The sequence below is a fragment of the Giraffa tippelskirchi genome, chromosome 8 (genome assembly GCF_054371585.1).
Source record: "Giraffa tippelskirchi isolate mGirTip1 chromosome 8, T2T-mGirTip1v1.2.pri, whole genome shotgun sequence".
Lineage (NCBI taxonomy): Eukaryota > Metazoa > Chordata > Mammalia > Artiodactyla > Giraffidae > Giraffa > Giraffa tippelskirchi.
In genome coordinates, this window is record NC_137282.1 from 124,332,627 (window position 1) to 124,350,362 (window position 17,736).

The 17,736-nt window shown below is 57.5% G+C and overlaps 2 protein-coding genes and 1 long non-coding RNA gene across 13 annotated transcripts in view; 2 read left to right on the plus strand and 1 right to left on the minus strand.

Moving 5' to 3' along the window:
• The window catches only part of SYNGAP1 (synaptic Ras GTPase activating protein 1), a 33,066-nt gene extending 19,386 nt beyond the window's left edge, over positions 1 to 13,680 (plus strand). The window contains exons 10-21 of one of the 10 annotated variants that reach the window (XR_014062050.1): positions 24 to 168; positions 389 to 533; positions 2,041 to 2,277; positions 2,401 to 2,602; positions 2,820 to 2,998; positions 3,629 to 3,670; positions 3,982 to 5,056; positions 5,401 to 5,574; positions 6,710 to 6,921; positions 8,037 to 8,127; positions 8,995 to 9,074; positions 11,774 to 13,680. Coding sequence is in view for 6 of the 10 variants with exons in the window: in XM_081519914.1 (XP_081376040.1) it covers positions 24 to 168; positions 389 to 533; positions 2,041 to 2,277; positions 2,401 to 2,602; positions 2,820 to 2,998; positions 3,629 to 3,670; positions 3,982 to 5,056; positions 5,401 to 5,574; positions 6,710 to 6,921; positions 8,037 to 8,127; positions 11,774 to 11,920 (2,649 nt within the window). In the remaining 4 variants the exon portion in view is untranslated. Of the gene's footprint in view, positions 1 to 23; positions 169 to 388; positions 534 to 2,040; positions 2,278 to 2,400; positions 2,603 to 2,819; positions 2,999 to 3,628; positions 3,671 to 3,981; positions 5,057 to 5,400; positions 5,575 to 6,709; positions 6,922 to 8,023; positions 8,142 to 8,934; positions 9,075 to 11,773 lie in introns of those variants that run through there. The other 9 variants (XR_014062052.1, XR_014062051.1, XR_014062049.1 and 6 more) reach the window with 9 other exon arrangements.
• On the minus strand, positions 8,129 to 14,307 carry LOC145517478 (uncharacterized). Its single transcript, XR_014062058.1, has 2 exons — positions 13,978 to 14,307; positions 8,129 to 11,595 (listed from the first exon to the last, which is right to left on the minus strand). It is a non-coding gene; the product is annotated as an uncharacterized LOC145517478 (long non-coding RNA).
• A 159-nt stretch (positions 14,308 to 14,466) lies between these two features.
• Positions 14,467 to 17,494, plus strand: ZBTB9 (zinc finger and BTB domain containing 9). 2 transcript variants are annotated; one of them, XM_081519975.1, is made up of 2 exons: positions 14,467 to 14,717; positions 14,899 to 17,494. In XM_081519975.1, the coding sequence occupies exon 2, from the start codon at positions 14,980 to 14,982 to the stop codon at positions 16,366 to 16,368; it is 1,389 nt and encodes a 462-aa protein (XP_081376101.1). In that variant the 5' UTR covers positions 14,467 to 14,717; positions 14,899 to 14,979; the 3' UTR covers positions 16,369 to 17,494. The 2 variants fall into 2 exon arrangements, with proteins under 2 accessions (XP_081376101.1, XP_081376100.1); XM_081519974.1 differs by having other exon boundaries at positions 14,974 to 17,494.
• The last annotated feature ends 242 nt before the right edge of the window (positions 17,495 to 17,736 follow it).

Here is a 17,736-nt window from a genome sequence, read left to right on the forward strand (position 1 = left end):
CCCTGGCTCTTCCTGGGCTCCAGGACTTCCTTTCAGACATGGCCATGTCCGAGGTGGACCGCTTCATGGAACGAGAACACCTCATATTCCGCGAGAACACGCTCGCCACTAAAGCCATAGAAGAGTACATGAGACTGATTGGTCAGAAATACCTCAAGGATGCCATCGGTACGGCCCCCCTGCAGGTCTTCTTCCCAAACCTACAGACACCCCACCCAGCCCTAAACACAGCTCCTCCAGACCCCAAGTCCACCCGCCTCAGCTCGATGCTTCCAGACTCAGAGTCCCCAGCCTCCAGCCTCCAGCCTGATTCTGAGATTCCTCAAACCCTGGTTGTCCCTGCCCGTTGAAAGTGTGGCTGACCCCCACTGTGCCTCCAACCCCGCAGGGGAATTCATCCGTGCTCTGTATGAATCTGAGGAGAACTGTGAGGTAGACCCCATCAAGTGCACGGCATCCAGTTTGGCTGAGCACCAGGCCAACCTGCGGATGTGCTGTGAGTTGGCCCTGTGCAAGGTGGTCAACTCCCATTGGTGAGACTGGGAACGCTGGGTTGGGGGAGTCGTGTGTTCATCTGTTCATCCATCTGTCCATCTTCAAAGAGATATGAGAATCAGTTGTGTTCAGAGAGACCCGAGAACCAGTTGTGGGCAAAGTGTTGTGGTCAGTGCTATAGAACAGACAGCTGTGAGATTTGGCCTCTGCCCTCAGAGGACCTGCACCAGAGGGGTCGGGATATTAGATACGCAGAAAACCAAGGAACGGTGTAGTATGTGTTCAGTTCCAAGGAAGGGACCCTCCATCCCGCCTCCACACATAAGGTCAGAGAAGGCAGAGCTTGGAGATGAGCAGAGAAGGCTTCATGGAAGAGGTGCTCCTGGGCTGGGGTTAGAAGATTGGGCCAGGTTCTGATCTATAGAATATGGTGGGTTGAGAAGCTGCCTCGGGAGAAGGCTGTGGAGCAGACCCATGCGTGAGGGCAAGAGGTCCTGGGACAGCAGGCAGAAGTGGTTTAGTGAAGTATGTGGCTCACATCAGTGGAGAACGGAGGGCAGCGTGGCCGGGCAGGCTGCGGAGAGTTAGCGTGTGGAAGCCTCGCTGCCCAGTAAAGGAGCCTGAGTTCTTCGGTAGGTCAGGGGAACCCCTGTGACACTGGGCGCTGTGCAGTATCGTGACTGTGTAGGTTAGTCCTTCAGTAGAGGTGGGTGCAGAGGCGGCTGCATAGGGAGATGAAGTCCAGGCTAGTTGGGGGCTGTTGTTAACGTGTTAGGCATGGAAGTCAGATCCTGAGTCAGGACCTGGCAGGAAAAGTAGAAAGGGGCTGCTCTAAGGACCCTCTGCGGAGAGGAACAGCGGGCGTCCTCAGCTAATTGGAAAGGAAGGGCCATGTCTGTGGGGGTCCTGAGGCCATGAGGCTGGTGGCTGGGCGACCAGTGGCCTCACTGACAGAACCAGGGACTCAAGAGGGGGATTTAGCGGAAGTTGGAGGTGTGGGGGCCACGCTCAGCTCTACTTTCCACAGTTCAGTTTAAGGTGTCAGTGGGACATTTCAGAGGAGGACCTGGGAGGTGGGGGGAGTAAACTCGGAGCTGTTCCAGGGACTGGGACCATGCTTGGGGAGCCTCCATCCCCATTTCCCTGGAATCCAGAAGAGTTGGGGGGTCCGAGCTCCCTGTGCCTCAAGTGACCCTCCATCTCTCTCCCACCTCTGTCTCTCCCGGTGTCTGTCTCTCTTCTCCTCCTCTCCTCGTCTCTCTGGCACACGCGCTGTCTCTCTCTTCCGTGTGTTCCTGTCCCCTCACCTCCTCTCCCTCCGTTCCTCTCTCCGCCCGGCTGTCCCCTGCTGCAGCCCTCTTCCTCCAGCAGCCCCTGTCCTCCTGCGCTCCCTCCCTCACGCCTTGTCACTCTCACCTCTGTCTACACCCTCACCTCCTACCACCCCCCTCAGCATGTTCCCTGGAAGCTGAGGGTCTCTGGGGCTCAGTTCCGGTCTCTCTCTCTCTCTCTCTTTCTCTCTGTCTCCCCGCCCCTCCCCACCAGCGTGTTCCCGAGGGAGCTGAAGGAGGTGTTTGCATCCTGGCGACTGCGCTGTGCAGAGCGGGGCCGGGAGGACATCGCGGACCGGCTGATCAGCGCCTCGCTCTTCCTGCGCTTCCTCTGCCCGGCCATCATGTCGCCCAGCCTCTTCGGGCTCATGCAGGAGTACCCAGATGAGCAAACCTCGAGAACCCTCACGCTCATCGCCAAGGTCATCCAGAACCTGGCCAACTTTTCCAAGTGAGGGAAGCCTCAGGCCGGGGGTTGGGTGGGGATGGCAGGAGAGGTCTCCTGAGTCCCTAGAGTCAGGCGTGGGTTGGGGCCTTCTGGGTGTGACCTGTACCTTCTGGATGCTTTGGCCAGGTTTACCTCAAAGGAGGACTTTCTGGGCTTCATGAACGAGTTTCTGGAGCTGGAGTGGGGTTCCATGCAGCAGTTCCTGTACGAGATCTCCAACCTGGACACGCTAACTAACAGCAGTAGCTTTGAGGGTTACATCGATCTGGGCCGAGAGCTCTCCACGCTACACGCCCTGCTGTGGGAGGTGCTGCCCCAGCTCAGCAAGGTCAGCACAGACCCCTGGGCCGGTCCTTAGGTCTCCAGAGGCTCCTATGGCCCAGAGACTATCCCCTGAGCAGGTTTTGCCCCCTTCTGATCCCGGACATGTCACTGCCACTTCCCGGGCTCAGACACTTTCCCCCTCTGGACTCTGAGGCCCCCGGGTAACAGCCCCCAGGTAAAGCTGGGCTCTTAGCTCCCAGGTAACAGCCTTCCCCTTCCAGGAAGCCCTTCTGAAGCTGGGCCCGCTGCCTCGGCTCCTCAATGATATCAGCACGGCTCTGAGGAACCCCAACATCCAAAGGCAGCCGAGCCGTCAGAGCGAGCGGCCCCGGCCTCAGCCCGTGGTGCTGCGGGGCCCTTCGGCCGAGATGCAGGGCTACATGATGCGGGACCTCAACAGGTGAGCCCCGGGAGCCCCTGGCTGTGCCCTGGGAGCCCCGCACGCCTGTCCCACATACCCTGCTGGGTTCTCTGTGCCTCTCTCGAGGACTTGAAAGAAAGGAAAGAAGCGTTTTCTTAGAGAAAACCGTGAGGAGACAGGTCCAGTCAGTAGTTAGGCTGAGAGCCTTTTAAAGTCAGAGGAAGCAAGCCACGCAGAGCACCCCCCTGCCGAAAACGTCCCTTCAGCTCCACGTGCTGTGAGCCTGGGGATCCCTCGACCTGCCCAGGCCTGCCGTGGGTGGGGGCTCAGCCAGTACACTGGGACCAGCCACCTGGTGTCAGGACGTTCAGATGGCTCTGTCCTAGTCGGTAGAGCGGCAGAGCCCGCCGGCCCTTGCCGGGACCCCGCAGACCCTGCCTGGAGCAGGAACCCCGGCACCCCCTCGTAGGACCTCCCCTGCAGCCGCTGGGCTGGGGGTGCAGCTGCTGCTCGCCGCCTGCTGCCCGCCCTGCCCCTCCTCTGCCCGCGTCGCTCCCTCCATGACGCCATTCCCATCCGCCACCCCACCCCGCTCGCTTCCACACGTCCCGACCTCTGCCCCCTCTCTCCTTCTCTGTCTGTGCTCGCCCCTCTTGCATCTCTCTCCAGCTCCATCGACCTTCAGTCCTTCATGGCTCGAGGCCTCAACAGGTGAGGGGCTCTGCGCTCCCCTGCCCTCTTCTCTGCCGTCTGCTGCCCGCTCCCAGCCTTCTCCATGCACTTTCATCTCTCCCACGTTTGCCCAGACCTGCCCTCACCCCTCCTCCTACTGCCCCATGTGCCCCCCGCTTCCCAGAGGCCCTGTCCCACCCTGTTTCTCTCGTACCCCTCCCATCCCCCCACCGCCCTCTCTCCCTGCCCTGTGGCCCTCTCTTCACCCCAGGCCTTCACTGACCACAGAGACTCACCTGCCACCGGCCCGCTCTTACCTCCCACTCGTGTGCCCCCTTCCCTTCCTGCAGCTCTATGGACATGGCTCGCCTCCCCTCCCCAACCAAGGAGAAGCCCCCGCCACCACCGCCTGGTGGAGGGAAAGACCTGTTCTATGTCAGCCGCCCACCCCTGGCCCGGTCCTCTCCTGCCTACTGCACGAGCAGCTCGGACATCACAGAGCCAGAGCAGAAGATGCTGAGCGTCAACAAGAGCGTCTCCATGCTGGACCTGCAGGGTGACGGGCCCGGCGGCCGCCTCAACAGCAGCAGCGTGTCCAACCTGGCGGCTGTCGGGGACCTGCTGCATTCGAGCCAGGCCTCCCTGACTGCGGCCTTGGGGCTGCGGCCTGCGCCGGCTGGCCGCCTCTCCCAGGGGAGCGGCTCATCCATCACGGCGGCCGGCATGCGCCTCAGCCAGATGGGCGTCACCACAGACGGTGTCCCTGCCCAGCAACTGCGCATCCCCCTCTCCTTCCAGAATCCTCTGTTCCACATGGCCGCTGATGGGCCGGGGCCCCCAGGGGGCCACGCAGGGGCCGGCGGCCACGGCCCACCCTCTTCCCATCACCACCACCACCACCACCACCACCACCGAGGCGGAGAGCCCCCAGGGGACACCTTTGCCCCGTTCCACGGCTACAGCAAGAGCGAGGACCTCTCCTCAGGGGTCCCTAAGCCCCCCGCCGCTTCCATCCTTCACAGCCACAGCTACAGTGATGAGTTTGGACCCTCTGGCACTGACTTCACCCGCCGGCAGCTCTCACTCCAGGACAATCTGCAGCACATGCTGTCCCCTCCCCAGATCACCATCGGTCCCCAGAGGCCTGTCCCCTCAGGGCCTGCAGGCGGGAGTGGCGGTGGGGGCAGTGGCGGGGGCGGCGGGGGTCAGCCGCCCCCGTTGCAGAGGGGCAAGTCTCAGCAGTTGACAGTCAGCGCTGCCCAGAAACCTCGGCCGTCCAGTGGGAACCTGCTGCAGTCGCCTGAGCCGAGTTACGGCCCTGCCCGCCCACGCCAGCAGAGCCTCAGCAAGGAGGGCAGCATTGGGGGCAGCGGGGGCAGCGGCGGCGGCGGGGGCGGGGGGCTCAAGCCCTCCATCACCAAGCAGGTAGGAAGGGTGGGAGGGCCAGAGGGGCGGGGAGGGGCGGGGAGAAGGAGACGGGCTGAGGGGAGTAGAACAGTCTGTGGTCTGAAGTCATGGTTTTCTCACCTCCTTGCGTTCATTAAACAAAGTGCACGGAGGGCCTGCTTTGCTCCACGTGCTGTTCCGGGCACTGTGTGCTTGTCAGTTGACTGACAGGCCTCCCTGCCCTCTTGGGGCTCCCAGGGGAGATGTGATGAGAGCAGCATTCATGAGGGGATGGGCGTGGGGCCTCCCATCTCCTTGGGCCGTGCCCCCTGCCTCTGAAAGCAGCCACCTCCTCCTGCCCTCCCTCTCTCCTCCTGCCCCAGCATTCCCAGACGCCATCCACGCTGAACCCCACAATGCCGGCCTCCGAGCGGACGGTGGCCTGGGTCTCCAACATGCCTCACCTGTCGGCTGACATCGAGAGCGCCCACATCGAGCGGGAAGAGTACAAACTCAAGGAGTACTCCAAGTCTATGGACGAGAGCCGGCTGGACAGGGTACGAGGGGCCCTCCCCGCCTCCAGCCCTGTCATTACCTTTATCCACAGGGCAGGCTTCTAGTCCCTTCCAAGGGCAACACCTGGGGTCAAGTAGTTATGAGAAGAAAGGACAAAGACCCGATCCTTCTGAGAAGCTCTCAGTCTCTCAGGGGAGGCCAGATACAATCAGTCCATTGAAAAGCCCATTTCAGCTCTGTTTTGTGGGTTCCACACATTGTAGATTGTCGGGGGGAAGCATGGTCTGTATTAGACCGCCTCCGTATTCCTTCCCAGGGAGAACATAAGCCCTGGCTCCTGTGACTTCTCAGGAGGGAAGTTATTGAACCAGCAGTGGGAGCTGATCCATTGGGCAAGGGCAGGGCAGTTATACCATGAGCCACACACGGCTTCCCCACTCACTGTCCCACAGGCACCGGTGACCACAGAGGGGTAGCAGTCAGAGGTCTCGTGCGGGAAAGTGGTGTGTATCAGTGCACGTGGGGGGAAGACTGTCCAGACTCAGCTGCTGGTGGCCCCAAGCAAAAGTCAGCTGAAGCTCTGGCCCTTACTCACTTAGCAGAAAGCTGCTTGGGAGCCCTAGATACAAGGACCCTGAAGAGGGTGACTGCAGGGTTAGATTATACATACAGGATACATGATTCCAACTGGGGGAGCAGAGAGGTTTTTGGGGAGAAGTAGTCTCTGAGCAAAGAAAAATGTTGGAATTGATGTAGATAGACTTGAGCTAAGGGAATATTTTTAGGCCTTATTATAAATTATTTGCAGCACCATTTAACAAGCCAAGGACAAAATGCCTTCCACCTGTGTCCGTGAGTCTGTCTAGGCTCCTGTGGGTTTTCCCGTATCCAGGTGCACACGTGAGGGCATGTGTATACCTCTAGGGTGGGGTAGTCTACGGTCTTGTTACGTCTTGAGGGAGCCTCAACCCCATAGAAGGCTTTCTTAAAAGTTTGTGTGTGTGTGTGAGAGAGAGCGAGCGAGGCGGAGGGGAGATCAGGAGGCCAGGGAAGGGCCGGAGGAGACTGGTGAGGGTCTTTCCGCACACGGTGCTGTGCTCAGCAGGCAGGGTAGAGGCCCAGTGTGCGGTCAGGCCCGCCCCCCTCACAGTGCGGGGTCGTGTGCCCGGCGGGCAGGTGAAGGAGTATGAGGAGGAGATCCACTCGCTGAAGGAGCGGCTGCACATGTCCAATCGGAAGCTGGAGGAGTATGAGCGGAGGCTGCTGTCCCAGGAGGAGCAGACCAGCAAGATCCTGATGCAGTATCAGGCCCGGCTGGAGCAGAGCGAGAAGAGGCTACGGCAGCAGCAGGTGGAGAAGGACTCCCAGATCAAGAGTATTATCGGCAGGTGAGGAGCGGCCCGGGGAGGGCTGGTGAGGAAGAGCCTGAGACTGAAGAGGGTCAGCCAGCTCCCCCTCCAGTCCCACCCACTCTCCCAGCTCAGGACACCCGGAGGAAAGCCCACAGCCCTCCTCCTAGGAATGCCACCTCCTCCACCATCACCAGATGGAGAAAAACCTCACGCTTAGTGCATGAAATGTCCCTTGACTGAACCTTGATCTCTCTCCTCATAGAGTAATGTCTGAAGCCTTTAGAAATGTACCTCTTACTATCCAGCCATCTCTGTGTGTCTGGACTGGCCTAGGCTGGGACTCCCCACTGGTTATTCTCAAGCCAGCCTATGATGCTCACCCCAAACCTAAGCAGGGGTCCCTTAGCCACAGTAGCCCCTGATCTTCCCATCCTGGGTCCCCCTCTGCAGCTGTGGAAAGGTGTTCCATCAGGAAGTGAATGATGCTTGTTCTACCTTGTGCTCTGCCAAGCCCTGAGCTCCAAAGGAAGTCTCAACAAGGGGGTCAGTTAGCTTGAGAACTGAGTAGGACCCCACACCCCACTCCAACCAGGGCCAGCTCTATTTCCATCCATTCTCAGTGTATTTTTGAGTAAGATTAATTAGAAGAGCTTGACTTGAAACTTTTTTGAAAACCACTGCTCTGATACCCTTCATGAGAAATCACCTTGAGAACCTCTTTGAAGGCAGGGAGAAGCTGGGAACGATGATTGTAGAGACCCCTCTTGGGCCAGGGGTGTCCAGGGGGCTGCCCTGGAGACAGTCTCAGTTCCGTGAGGTGGCATACAGGGTGGAGAAGCCAGATCTTCAGCGGCAGTGTTTGCGGGAGGGCCTGGTCATGCATAGAGTGCTGAGTGCTGTGTGCCTGGTGGGTGGGGCTCCTGAGGCACAGAGACCCATCCTTAGCAGGGAGATACAAGTATTCCTGAAAGCAGGTGAATGACGGGGAGTCTTTGGGAGGGGAGTCTTTGGGAGTCGAAGCAATGGAGGGATTCTGAGTGCAAGGGAGAAAAGTGCCAAAGCTTCTCGAGAGGGTGGCGGAGTTCCTAGGGTCGGGGTCTCCCAGGCCTGCCCGTGCCCGCCACTAACCCCACTGAAGCCCGGCCCTTCAGGCTGATGCTGGTGGAGGAGGAGCTGCGCCGGGACCACCCCACCATGGCTGAGCCACTGCCAGAACCCAAGAAGAGGCTGCTCGACGCTCAGGTGGAAATTACAATGTCATTTATCTTCTCCGTGTCCCATCCCCATCCATCCCACTGTCCTTTGTGCGCTCACTGCACCAGCCACCCCAGCCCCATTGCCATTGTCTCTCCTGTCGTCCTCCATTCGTCCGGCGGCTGCTCCCGGCCGTCCCCCTGCGACCCCATCTTCATCCCGTCGTCTGTGCCTTCGTCACTCCTGGCAGTGTCAACCCCCACCCCCCCGTGCCTCCCCACCCTGCCTCCCCTGCTCGGCTGTATTTCAGGACCTCCAACCAGAACCTCAGCCTCTCTGCCCCCAGACCAGAGTCCTGGCTCCGGACCCTTCTGGGCTGGCTCCCGCTGAGTCAGGGGGCGCCGTCTCCCCCGAGCGCCTCTCAGGCCAGGGGGCTGGAGGCTCTGCTTCATGAGCGCAGAGCCCCTGCAGTAGGGGTGCTCGTGTCCCGGGCTCCAGCTGGTGCCCTGGGGCCGTGGAGGTGCTCATCACCGCTGTTTTCTGGGCCCCTCACTTCTTGTTTGTGACAGTTCGCTAGGCCTCTTCCCAGCTCCTGGGATCCTGAAGCCCACCCCTGGCCCCGCACTCGGAGCCCTCCCCTCCTGCCTGTGTTTAAAGCCCAGCCTGCCTTCTTCGGCCCTGCTCTCCCTCTGGTCCTCAACACCTGCCCGACCACCCCAGCTCCCAGCCGTCCGCCCTCTCTCCCCCCAGCCAGCTTTTAGGACTTCCCTCCCGCCCCCTAACCCCTTGTTCCCCTCCCCCCAGTTCTGCTCACTTGCCCACCCATGCTTCTCTCTCCTCTGCTCTGACCTCCAGGCTTCCCCCACAGAACCACCAAGGCTCCTGACCCCATGACCCCACTCTCTCCCCCTGCAGCTCCTCATCAGGTAATTCTCCTGGTTCCGCTTTGACCACGGGCGGAGGACACAGGGGGAGGTGACTCCGGACCACTGCAGGTTGGTCGTGAAGCCCACTCCCTTCTGACTCTCCAGAGCCCCTCCCTGGTTCACGGCTGCCCCCCACACCTGAGGACCTCCCCAGATGTGACCCTCCGGACACCTGCACAGACCTATCTCCCCAGGCACTGCCCCAGAGCACTTCCCTGCCGTCTCCCAGAACCGTTCAGGGACACCTGCCCCCTACCAAGCGCTTTACCCTAGACGCCTGCACATCCCTAGACCACAGCGCCCTCCCCACACAACCTCCCCGCACCTCCCCACCCGTCTCCTCCTCTAACCTCTCCAGTGTTTGTCTGTCACCCCCCATTTCACCAAAGCGTCCTTGGGGGTTGGGACGTTGGTCGGGTTACGGAGGGGTGATGACGCTGGGTTGGGGGCTGCTGGCTAAAGGGGCTGTGCTGGCTGCAGCAGGTAGGCTGGGGTTTCCTCTTCCTTCTTCCGCCCCCTGGTTCTGTGGAGAGCCCTCCTTCCTTCCACCCCTCACCTGTTTCTGTCTCTTCCTCCTTCCCTACACCTGTGAGGTAGATGGCATCTGGGGCTCCTATTCAGCCCTGCTGGGTGGGAGTTAAGAGTGCGTAGTTAATTCAGGGAGATTTTGGGGGGCTTGAAAAGGATGCCATTCGGATGTCAAGACAGTAAGGGTGAGTGGAGCAAGGAGGAGGATCGAGAAAGGAGACCCTGATGGATGTTAGGACGTGGACCGGCCCATGTGGTGTGGGAGTTAGCAGTGGCAGGAGATGTCTTCCTAGATAAGATCATGGGCTGGTAGCTGTGTTGATTTCAGGCAGAGATGCTAGGTTGGGGGCTGCTAATGCCATTCACTCCCCCTCTCCTGCTACCCAGTGGCCTTGCCAGACACAGAATCCTACCTGAAAAGCCAGTAAATGGGAACCTGTCAACCAGTGACATCACTTCTGAGAGGCTTTATTTTCTGCAGGATGGATCTGCAGTGGGCAGTGGTTCCTCACACTGTAATTTTAACTCTCTGCCTGCCCAGCCTCTCTGTCAAAGTAGTTAGTGAGCTGAAAACAGATACTGCCAGGCACCAGGGGACCTCACCATTTAAAGGACTCCTGTGGTGAATTCTTTTGTAAAATGAATAATGGCACCCTAATTTATCTCCTTTCTAAATTTGGGTCCCTGGGGGTGTAGGGGGCATGCCTGTGTGCCGCTGCCAGCAGACAAGCAGAGGGAAGGGAGTCTGAGGTTTCCGTCCCCTGCTCGCCCGCCACGCTCGGGATGCCCTACCGCACGTGACTTCCTCTCTCACTGACTCCTGGAAAGTGTGGGAGATACTCAGTAGCTAAGAGGGCAGCTTTGCTTAAATCTTGGGTTTGGGTGACCTTCTGAGAGGTGAGGAGAACTGATCCGGGAGCCTCTGCCTGGAATGTTGTTAGGTCTTTAGCAATTCGGTCAGACACAGCTCGGTTGCTACGCTTCAATGCCCTATATCTCAGGAAATAATTTGGACACTTTCTCTAAACCCCCTTCAGGTATTGGTCCCTCTGCAACTCAACCATTAACGTAAAAATTAATTTTATGTCTGTATTTTTAAAAGCCAAATGAGCGACCTGAAGCATAGAATACGTGGTGTTCTCCGCTCCCAGCAGAGGAACAGAAGCCAGAGCTGAGGGGAGGAGACAGGAGTTGGTCCAGGAGGGGTAGGAAGGGGTAGAATAGGACCAGGGGTGGGAGTCCCCCTTACCCTCTAACTGGGAGCCCAGGGCGAGGGAATGAAAGGAACGTGGGGGTGGAGAGGAATGAAGTCCTTCTACTTCCTGGGGATGCAGAGCTTGGGGCATGCTGCATCTCTGCAGAAGCTCCTGGTCCTTCCTTCTAACATCAGCATGAGAGAGAGGCAGCCCTCCCACAGTATTTTTTTTTCCTTCCCACATCACTTCCCTGAATCCCGTTCCTTTCTCCCCAGTACAGTTAAACCTCTCTAATTTAGAATGTTGTATTTGAGGGGATGGCCACTCTGAATAAGTGACAAAACTGAATGACAGTATCTGTTTAATGAAATGCATGTCTTCAGAATATATACAGTAAGTAGAACTCCAGGAAAGAGGCTTTTCCACTCGAGGCCCTCAGGGCGCATGTGTTAATGAGTGGCTAGGATTGAAAAGCCTGTTTTCTGGTATAGGTTAAATATTCCCTCCCACAGACATGTTTCTACTATTAATTTGCTTAGCACACTCTTTCTTCACAGATAAAGGAAAACTCAAGCCCAGTTTTTGTTCAAATTATGAAAAAATTCCAATCCATGGGGGTTTGGATTAATGAGGTTTTGCTGTACTGCCTCTCCTTGTTCCCTCTGCACCAAGTTCCTACCTCAGGTTGGCGGTGGCCTGGTAGGGGGGCCCTGGGCAGCGGAAGGTGCCAGGGTTAGCTTGGGGATGAGATAGGAAACTGACCTCTTCTGAAATGGGTTCCTGGTGTGACTCCTGGGGTTGAAGGCCCCAGTTAGGAGTCAGGGGTGAGAGTCTCTTCTCCCTGATTCCAGAAGATGTACCTTCTCCTGCAGGTGAGAAACAAAGGAGGAGGATGTGGGTGGGGTGGGGGTGTCCTGGGGGAAGGGGTGGGACCCAGTTGGTGGAGTGGGCTGGCTCTGGGGGAGGCCACTGCTTGGGGGCTGGCAGCCAGGCCCCCGCGAAGCGTCTCAATAAGTCCGCGCTCTCCTCTTTGGTATCTTGCAGGAGAGGCAGCTTCCCCCCTTGGGTCCAACAAACCCGCGTGTGACGCTGGCCCCACCTTGGAACGGCCTGGCCCCCCCAGCCCCACCTCCCCCACCCCGGCTGCAGATCACTGAGAACGGCGAGTTCCGAAACACCGCAGACCACTAGCCCACCCAGCATCTCAGACCTCCTCCTCCCTCCCTGTGCACCCCACCCTGGAACGGCACCGACCACCAGGACTGGACGTCGCCGAGGGACAGCGGGATCGCCTCCCTGAATGCCTCCTTGCGGGGCACCAGTCCCCCACCCCCACTGCACCATTTCTGGGAGGGAGAGCGGGGACCCTCAGCTGCCCCCTTTTCCTTCCTGCTGGGGTGCTGTCCCCTGTCACCCCCAGGAACCCTTGCCCCAGGACACAGACCCCTTCACTCCGGGGTGCTATCCCCATCCTCTGCCTCATCGTTCCCCTGAGCACTGGGGGACAGACCCTCACCCCCACCCTGGGGGTGCGGCACCTCCAAACTTTCAACTTCAGGGTGATTTTTTAGCAGTAACCAGAGCTGACAATCTAACTCCCCTCCACCGCCCCATTTTGGCCTCCCCTGTCCCCCTTGTTATGGGGAGGGGACCCCGGGTGAGGGGGTCCTATTACCCCTTGATTTCTCAGGAGCGTCTGGGGGGGCTCAGCACGCACAAACTCCTTCTCCTACCACTCTTTAAATACTCTCCCTCCCCACCCAGAACCCAGATGGGGTGGAGGGGCCACCGGGGCAGGGAGGGGGCGGCAAAGGGGGAATGGGAGTTGTCTCCCTTTCTTCCCATACCTGATCTGCTCTTGGCTGGTCCCAGAGCGGGGTGAGGGGGCTCAGGCCCCCCCCTCCCCCAGTGTGTTGGGTGGGGCGGAACTGAGGTTCAGGGGAGGGGTTAGGGTTTAGGAGGGGGGTGTATGTTGGGGAGGACAGACTAGCTGATCTGTCCTACCCTGACACACACAGTCCCCCTGCCCCTCCCCCCTCTCTTGGTCTCTACTCCCAGGGGGAGGGGGGAACTTACTCTAGGAAAAGCCATGTCTCTCTCCCCCAGGGCAGGGGGACCTGTGTTGGAGGAGGGGTGTTGGGGGCCCCCTTCCATGACTCTGTCCCCTGGGGGAGGTAGGACAGGGCTGGGCTTCCCTCTCATCCTCCCCCCCACCCCCAATCTCCCTCCACGTCTCTCCCTCCCGCCAGCTCCACAATTTTTCGGTGTTTCTCTGTACATAGCTCTCTGGCGGGATAGGGGAGGTAGGATGGATGGGGTTTGGGGTGGGTCGGTCATAGGAGGAGAGAAGGCCCTCCTTGGCACCCCCCTCTTCCCTGACTGCTGTCCTCTACCCAGCCTTGCCCCCTCATCCCTTCTTGCGTTTGGTATTGAGACTTCTCGGACTCCACCCTTCTTTCTTTTGTATGGACAGTTCCCCTTCAGTCCCATCCCCCTACACACAGACACCCAGCCGGGGCCAAATTTATACTTATATAAAAGTTGTAAATATGTGAAATTTTATCCCTGTGCCCTTCCTTGCTTTCCCAACCTCAGACCCTACCCCTGGACCCCCTTTCCTCTTCTCTTCTTTGGCTGTTGTAATTATCTGGGATTTGTACTGTACATATCCGGGGTGTGTGTGTGTGGGCTGGGGGCAACCCCTCTGTACAGCGCTTCCTGGCCCCCTCCCCCCCACGGTTCCCTCCCCCCCATAAAGGTAGGGAGATGTTCTTCCTACCCGTTTTATTTTGTTTTCTCGGTTTCCCTCCCACCCCACCCCACCCCACCCCCAGCCTCCTCTCTCCCTCACCACTGCCCCTTTTCTTCCACTCCCAGCCCCATTTCCTTTTTTTCTGGAGTGTGTGGTGAAACAGAAAAATCATGTTTAATAAACGGAGATTGTTCTTTTATCGCGGTGCTGGCTTTCCTAGTCTGGGACCTCCACGAGGATCAGCATGGTGACAGGAACTGCTTTTTGAGAGGAAGATGACAGCTTGGGAGAAATTCTGTATCCTTGTGTGATGCCATAGTCTTGGCCCTAGAATACCGCTCTCCCAACCAGTGAGACTATTTTAGAGTAGGGGTTTTGGACGGGCCAGGTTTCCCCCATGTGTCGCGCCACTTAACGCGAGGAGTAAAGAGATTAAGGAACAGCAGCATTATCTGATAAAAAATTACAAGTGTATGTCTATACGTCCCTTAATTACCTAGAAATGAAGATTATTTCATTGCTGGTTAAAATGCTCCCGTGCGGAACGGAGGAAAGAAGTTGGTGCCTCAGCCTTGTGGAGTCGGCCCCCGGGCCAGCACTCGCCAGCCTCGGCTTCCCCTGAGGAGACCGGATTGAAACTGCTTCCTCGCTGGTGGCAGGTCGGGGGAGGGGGCGTGGGATAGAAGGTGATGCGAACAATACCTAGCCCATAGGCTAGGTGCCCTCTTAATCTCAGCACCTATCGGGGGCAGGCGTTACCTTTAATCACTGGCATGGCTTACTAGTCGCGCCTTCGGTACCGGTTGCGCCTTCTCATTCCTTCCGCGGCCCGGCCGGGTCTACTGCCTCCCGCCAGCACCGCCTTCTCGCCAGCGCGACCAATCGACGTGAGGATTGTAAGCCGGCGCCCTCCGATTGGCTGCCTCCCTGGCCCCGCCCAACTCTCCGGGCTCCGCTTCCGGCGGGGAGGAGGCGGCTTCCGGCCGAGGCGGTGCGGTTGCTGCAGAGCAGCTGTGGACGCCGGGCCGCGTGTGTACCCGTGGGGGCGTGGCGGCAGGAAGGGCCAAGCGCCTGGCGCTCGCGGTCCCCGTGTGGCCGTGCCTGCCAGGGAGTTGGACTCTGCGGGCACGTGAGTTGGGGAGCTGAACGGCGGGAAGAAGCCGACCGAGCCGGCGGAGTCCGGCTCTCGGCTGAAGGACCTCCTCTTCGCCGCAGGCCCTGGAAGTTCAAGCCCCGGTTGGTGTTTTGTTGTGGTTTGTTTTCGTTTTCTCTGCGGGGGAGTGTGTGGGACTGTTCTGCCCCAACTACCGGCAACCGAAGAGTTCCCACACGTTGGGGTGCAGCGGAGGCGGACGTTGCTTGGGTAGATACGATTGTCCTTACCCAGAGCTTCTGTGACCCCTTCTTTCCTCCACAGCCCTCGTCGCGCAGGGGCTCCCCTCCGCCCCCTCACCTCTTGTACCCGACCCTCTGGGATCTCTTTCTTCCCCAGGAGGCCATGGATACCTCGACGCCTTTGCCTCCCGTAGCTCCCTCCCCGGCCTGCAACACAGCCCCACGGATGATCCAGATCGAGTTCCCTCAGCACAGCTCGTTGCTGCTGGAGGCCCTGAACCGCCACAGGCTGGAGGGAAAGTTCTGTGACGTCTCTCTTCTGGTGCAGGGCCGCGAACTGAGGGCCCACAAAGCAGTGTTGGCCGCCGCTTCTCCTTACTTCCACGACAAACTACTTTTGGGGGATGCACCGCGTCTCACCCTGCCCAGCGTTATCGAAGCCGATGCCTTCGAGGGGCTGCTCCAGCTCATTTATTCGGGGCACCTCCGTCTGCCCCTGGATGCTCTCCCTGCGCACCTCCTTGTGGCCAGTGGCCTGCAGATGTGGCAAGTGGTAGATCAGTGCTCAGAGATCCTTAGAGAACTGGAAAACCTAGGTGGTGGGATTTCATCCCGAGGAGCTACCCCTTTCCACACACTTCTTTCCACCACAGGAGGCTGGTGCATCCGCTCTTCCCCTTTCCAGACCCTGGCACAGTCTTCTGGTTCTACCCAGAGCTCCGTTGGAGGAGAGGGGAGTGAACTGGGAGATATGTTACAGCTTCAGGTTGAAGAGGAAGAGGAGGAAGAAGATGAGGAGGACCAAGGATCAGCAGCACCTTCTCAGACTCCTCAGCCTCAGAGAGGATCAGGAAGTTTTCCTCACCCGCCTGCATCCCATCCCCTGCCCACATCCACTACTCCTTGCAGGCTTCCAGAGGGTGAAAGTGCCCCACCTGAGCCTCCTGCCCCTCATACTGTATTGCCCCTTAAAATCTTCTACGTCAAGCAGGAACCCTTTGAGCCCAAGGAGGAGACAGCAGGAGGCGGAAGTCAGTATGGAGGAGCAAAGGAGGAGACCAAAGTGTTTCCAGGAGGGAACACTGAAGAGAATGGAGAACTAGGGTTCCTACTGCCCTCAGGAGCAGGGACAACATCTGGAGGAGGTGGTCCATCCTGGAAACCAGTGGATCTTCATGGGAATGAAATCCTGTCAGGGGGTGGGGGACCTGGGGGAGCAGGGCAGGCTGTGCATGGGCCTGTGAAGCTAGGTGGCGCACCCCCTGCAGATGGAAAACGCTTTGGTTGTTTGTGTGGGAAGCGCTTTGCAGTGAAGCCAAAGCGTGACCGGCACATCATGCTGACCTTCAGCCTTCGACCCTTTGGCTGTGGCATCTGCAACAAGCGTTTCAAACTGAAGCACCATCTGACAGAGCATATGAAGACGCATGCTGGAGCCCTACATGCCTGTCCTCACTGTGGTCGCCGGTTCAGAGTCCATGCCTGTTTCCTTCGCCATCAGGACCTCTGCAAGGGTCAGGGCTGGGCCACTGCTCACTGGATTTACAAGTGATTGCTGAGGCCATATGCTAACTTGCAGGACAAGGGAGCCGCTGCTGCTGATGGATACTTATTACCCTTCACTACCACAGTACCCTAATCCTGTATCTTGTTGGTGGTGGTTTTTTTGGCCATACCTCGTATCACGCCACCAGGGATTGAACCTGCACCCCTGCAGTGAACAGTGCAGAGTCCTAACCATTGGACCAGCAGCAACGTCCCTGTATCGTTAATTATTCCAGGAGGATAGATATGTTACGGACCTCTTCTTGGGTGTGGGCCTCAACCTGACAGATTTGAAAACTTGATTTCTCATCTCCAGGTTTTTGCTAACTATCCTACAGGAAACTGGTTTACAGTCCATAGATATATGGATCAGTTTCCTGTAATAGATCTTTTCATACAGGAAACTGGATTAAATTTCAGATTAGAAGTTTTATTTGATGAGAGAGGAGTTAGAGCAAGAAAAACTATGATAAATGTTTAATTCAGTCTCTATGAGAAGTTAAGGGAGCTGGTCTCCATCTAGAGATGTGTTTGATTCAGAGTTCTAGTAATCCAGAGACTAAGCTCTAAGCTTTACTCTCCCTCATCATTGCTGAAATTTTGTAAGTAAAGGTCTTCTTACATACTTTTCTTTTGTTACAATTTTCTGGAAACCGTTCAGACTATAAATTACTTTCTCAACAGTAGGTACTTTTTCAACACCTTTATTTTGTATGTTGTAGTTGAGCACTTTAACAAACTGAGGATTCCATGAGTCACTTAGAACCCTCTTTAGCAGAGGTATTCCTTTCACAGTCTGTACCTCTTGTCTACCTTTGACCATCACCGATCATTCATGTTGATCACAGGGACTGAAATGTGATCAGTGAACTCAGGAGATGGCCACTGACCTAAAATATTCTCAGGGTAGTGCCACTGCTCTGAACGAGTGGCCGAGGTTACAGGGACTCAGGGCTGAGATGGCACATGCTGAAACCTAGAGAAATAAGTGCACAGTGGGACCATACCTCCTCCCTTTCCATCCTCACCCACATCACAGCCCCTTGGTTCACACATAGAAGGGTAGATGTTGGAATGGGGAGATTGTTGTAGTTTTCTTTATTTCTTCAAATAAAGTTTACCATGAAATCTAAGCTAACTGAACTGAATTGAGTCATTTATATGGGAGAGACCATGTGAAAAGAGTTGCAAAGACTTGGATGTATTTCTTATGCAGCTGGGTTATGTCAGTGGGGGAAGAATCAGATAGTTTCACGCTGATGCAGAGAACACAGTCCTGGACATTGGTGGACCAGATTCTCAGTCCTCACCTGCCTCTGAATAACTTCTGATAAGTTACCTTATTTTTCAGAGTTTTAATTGGGGGGGTGGTGTT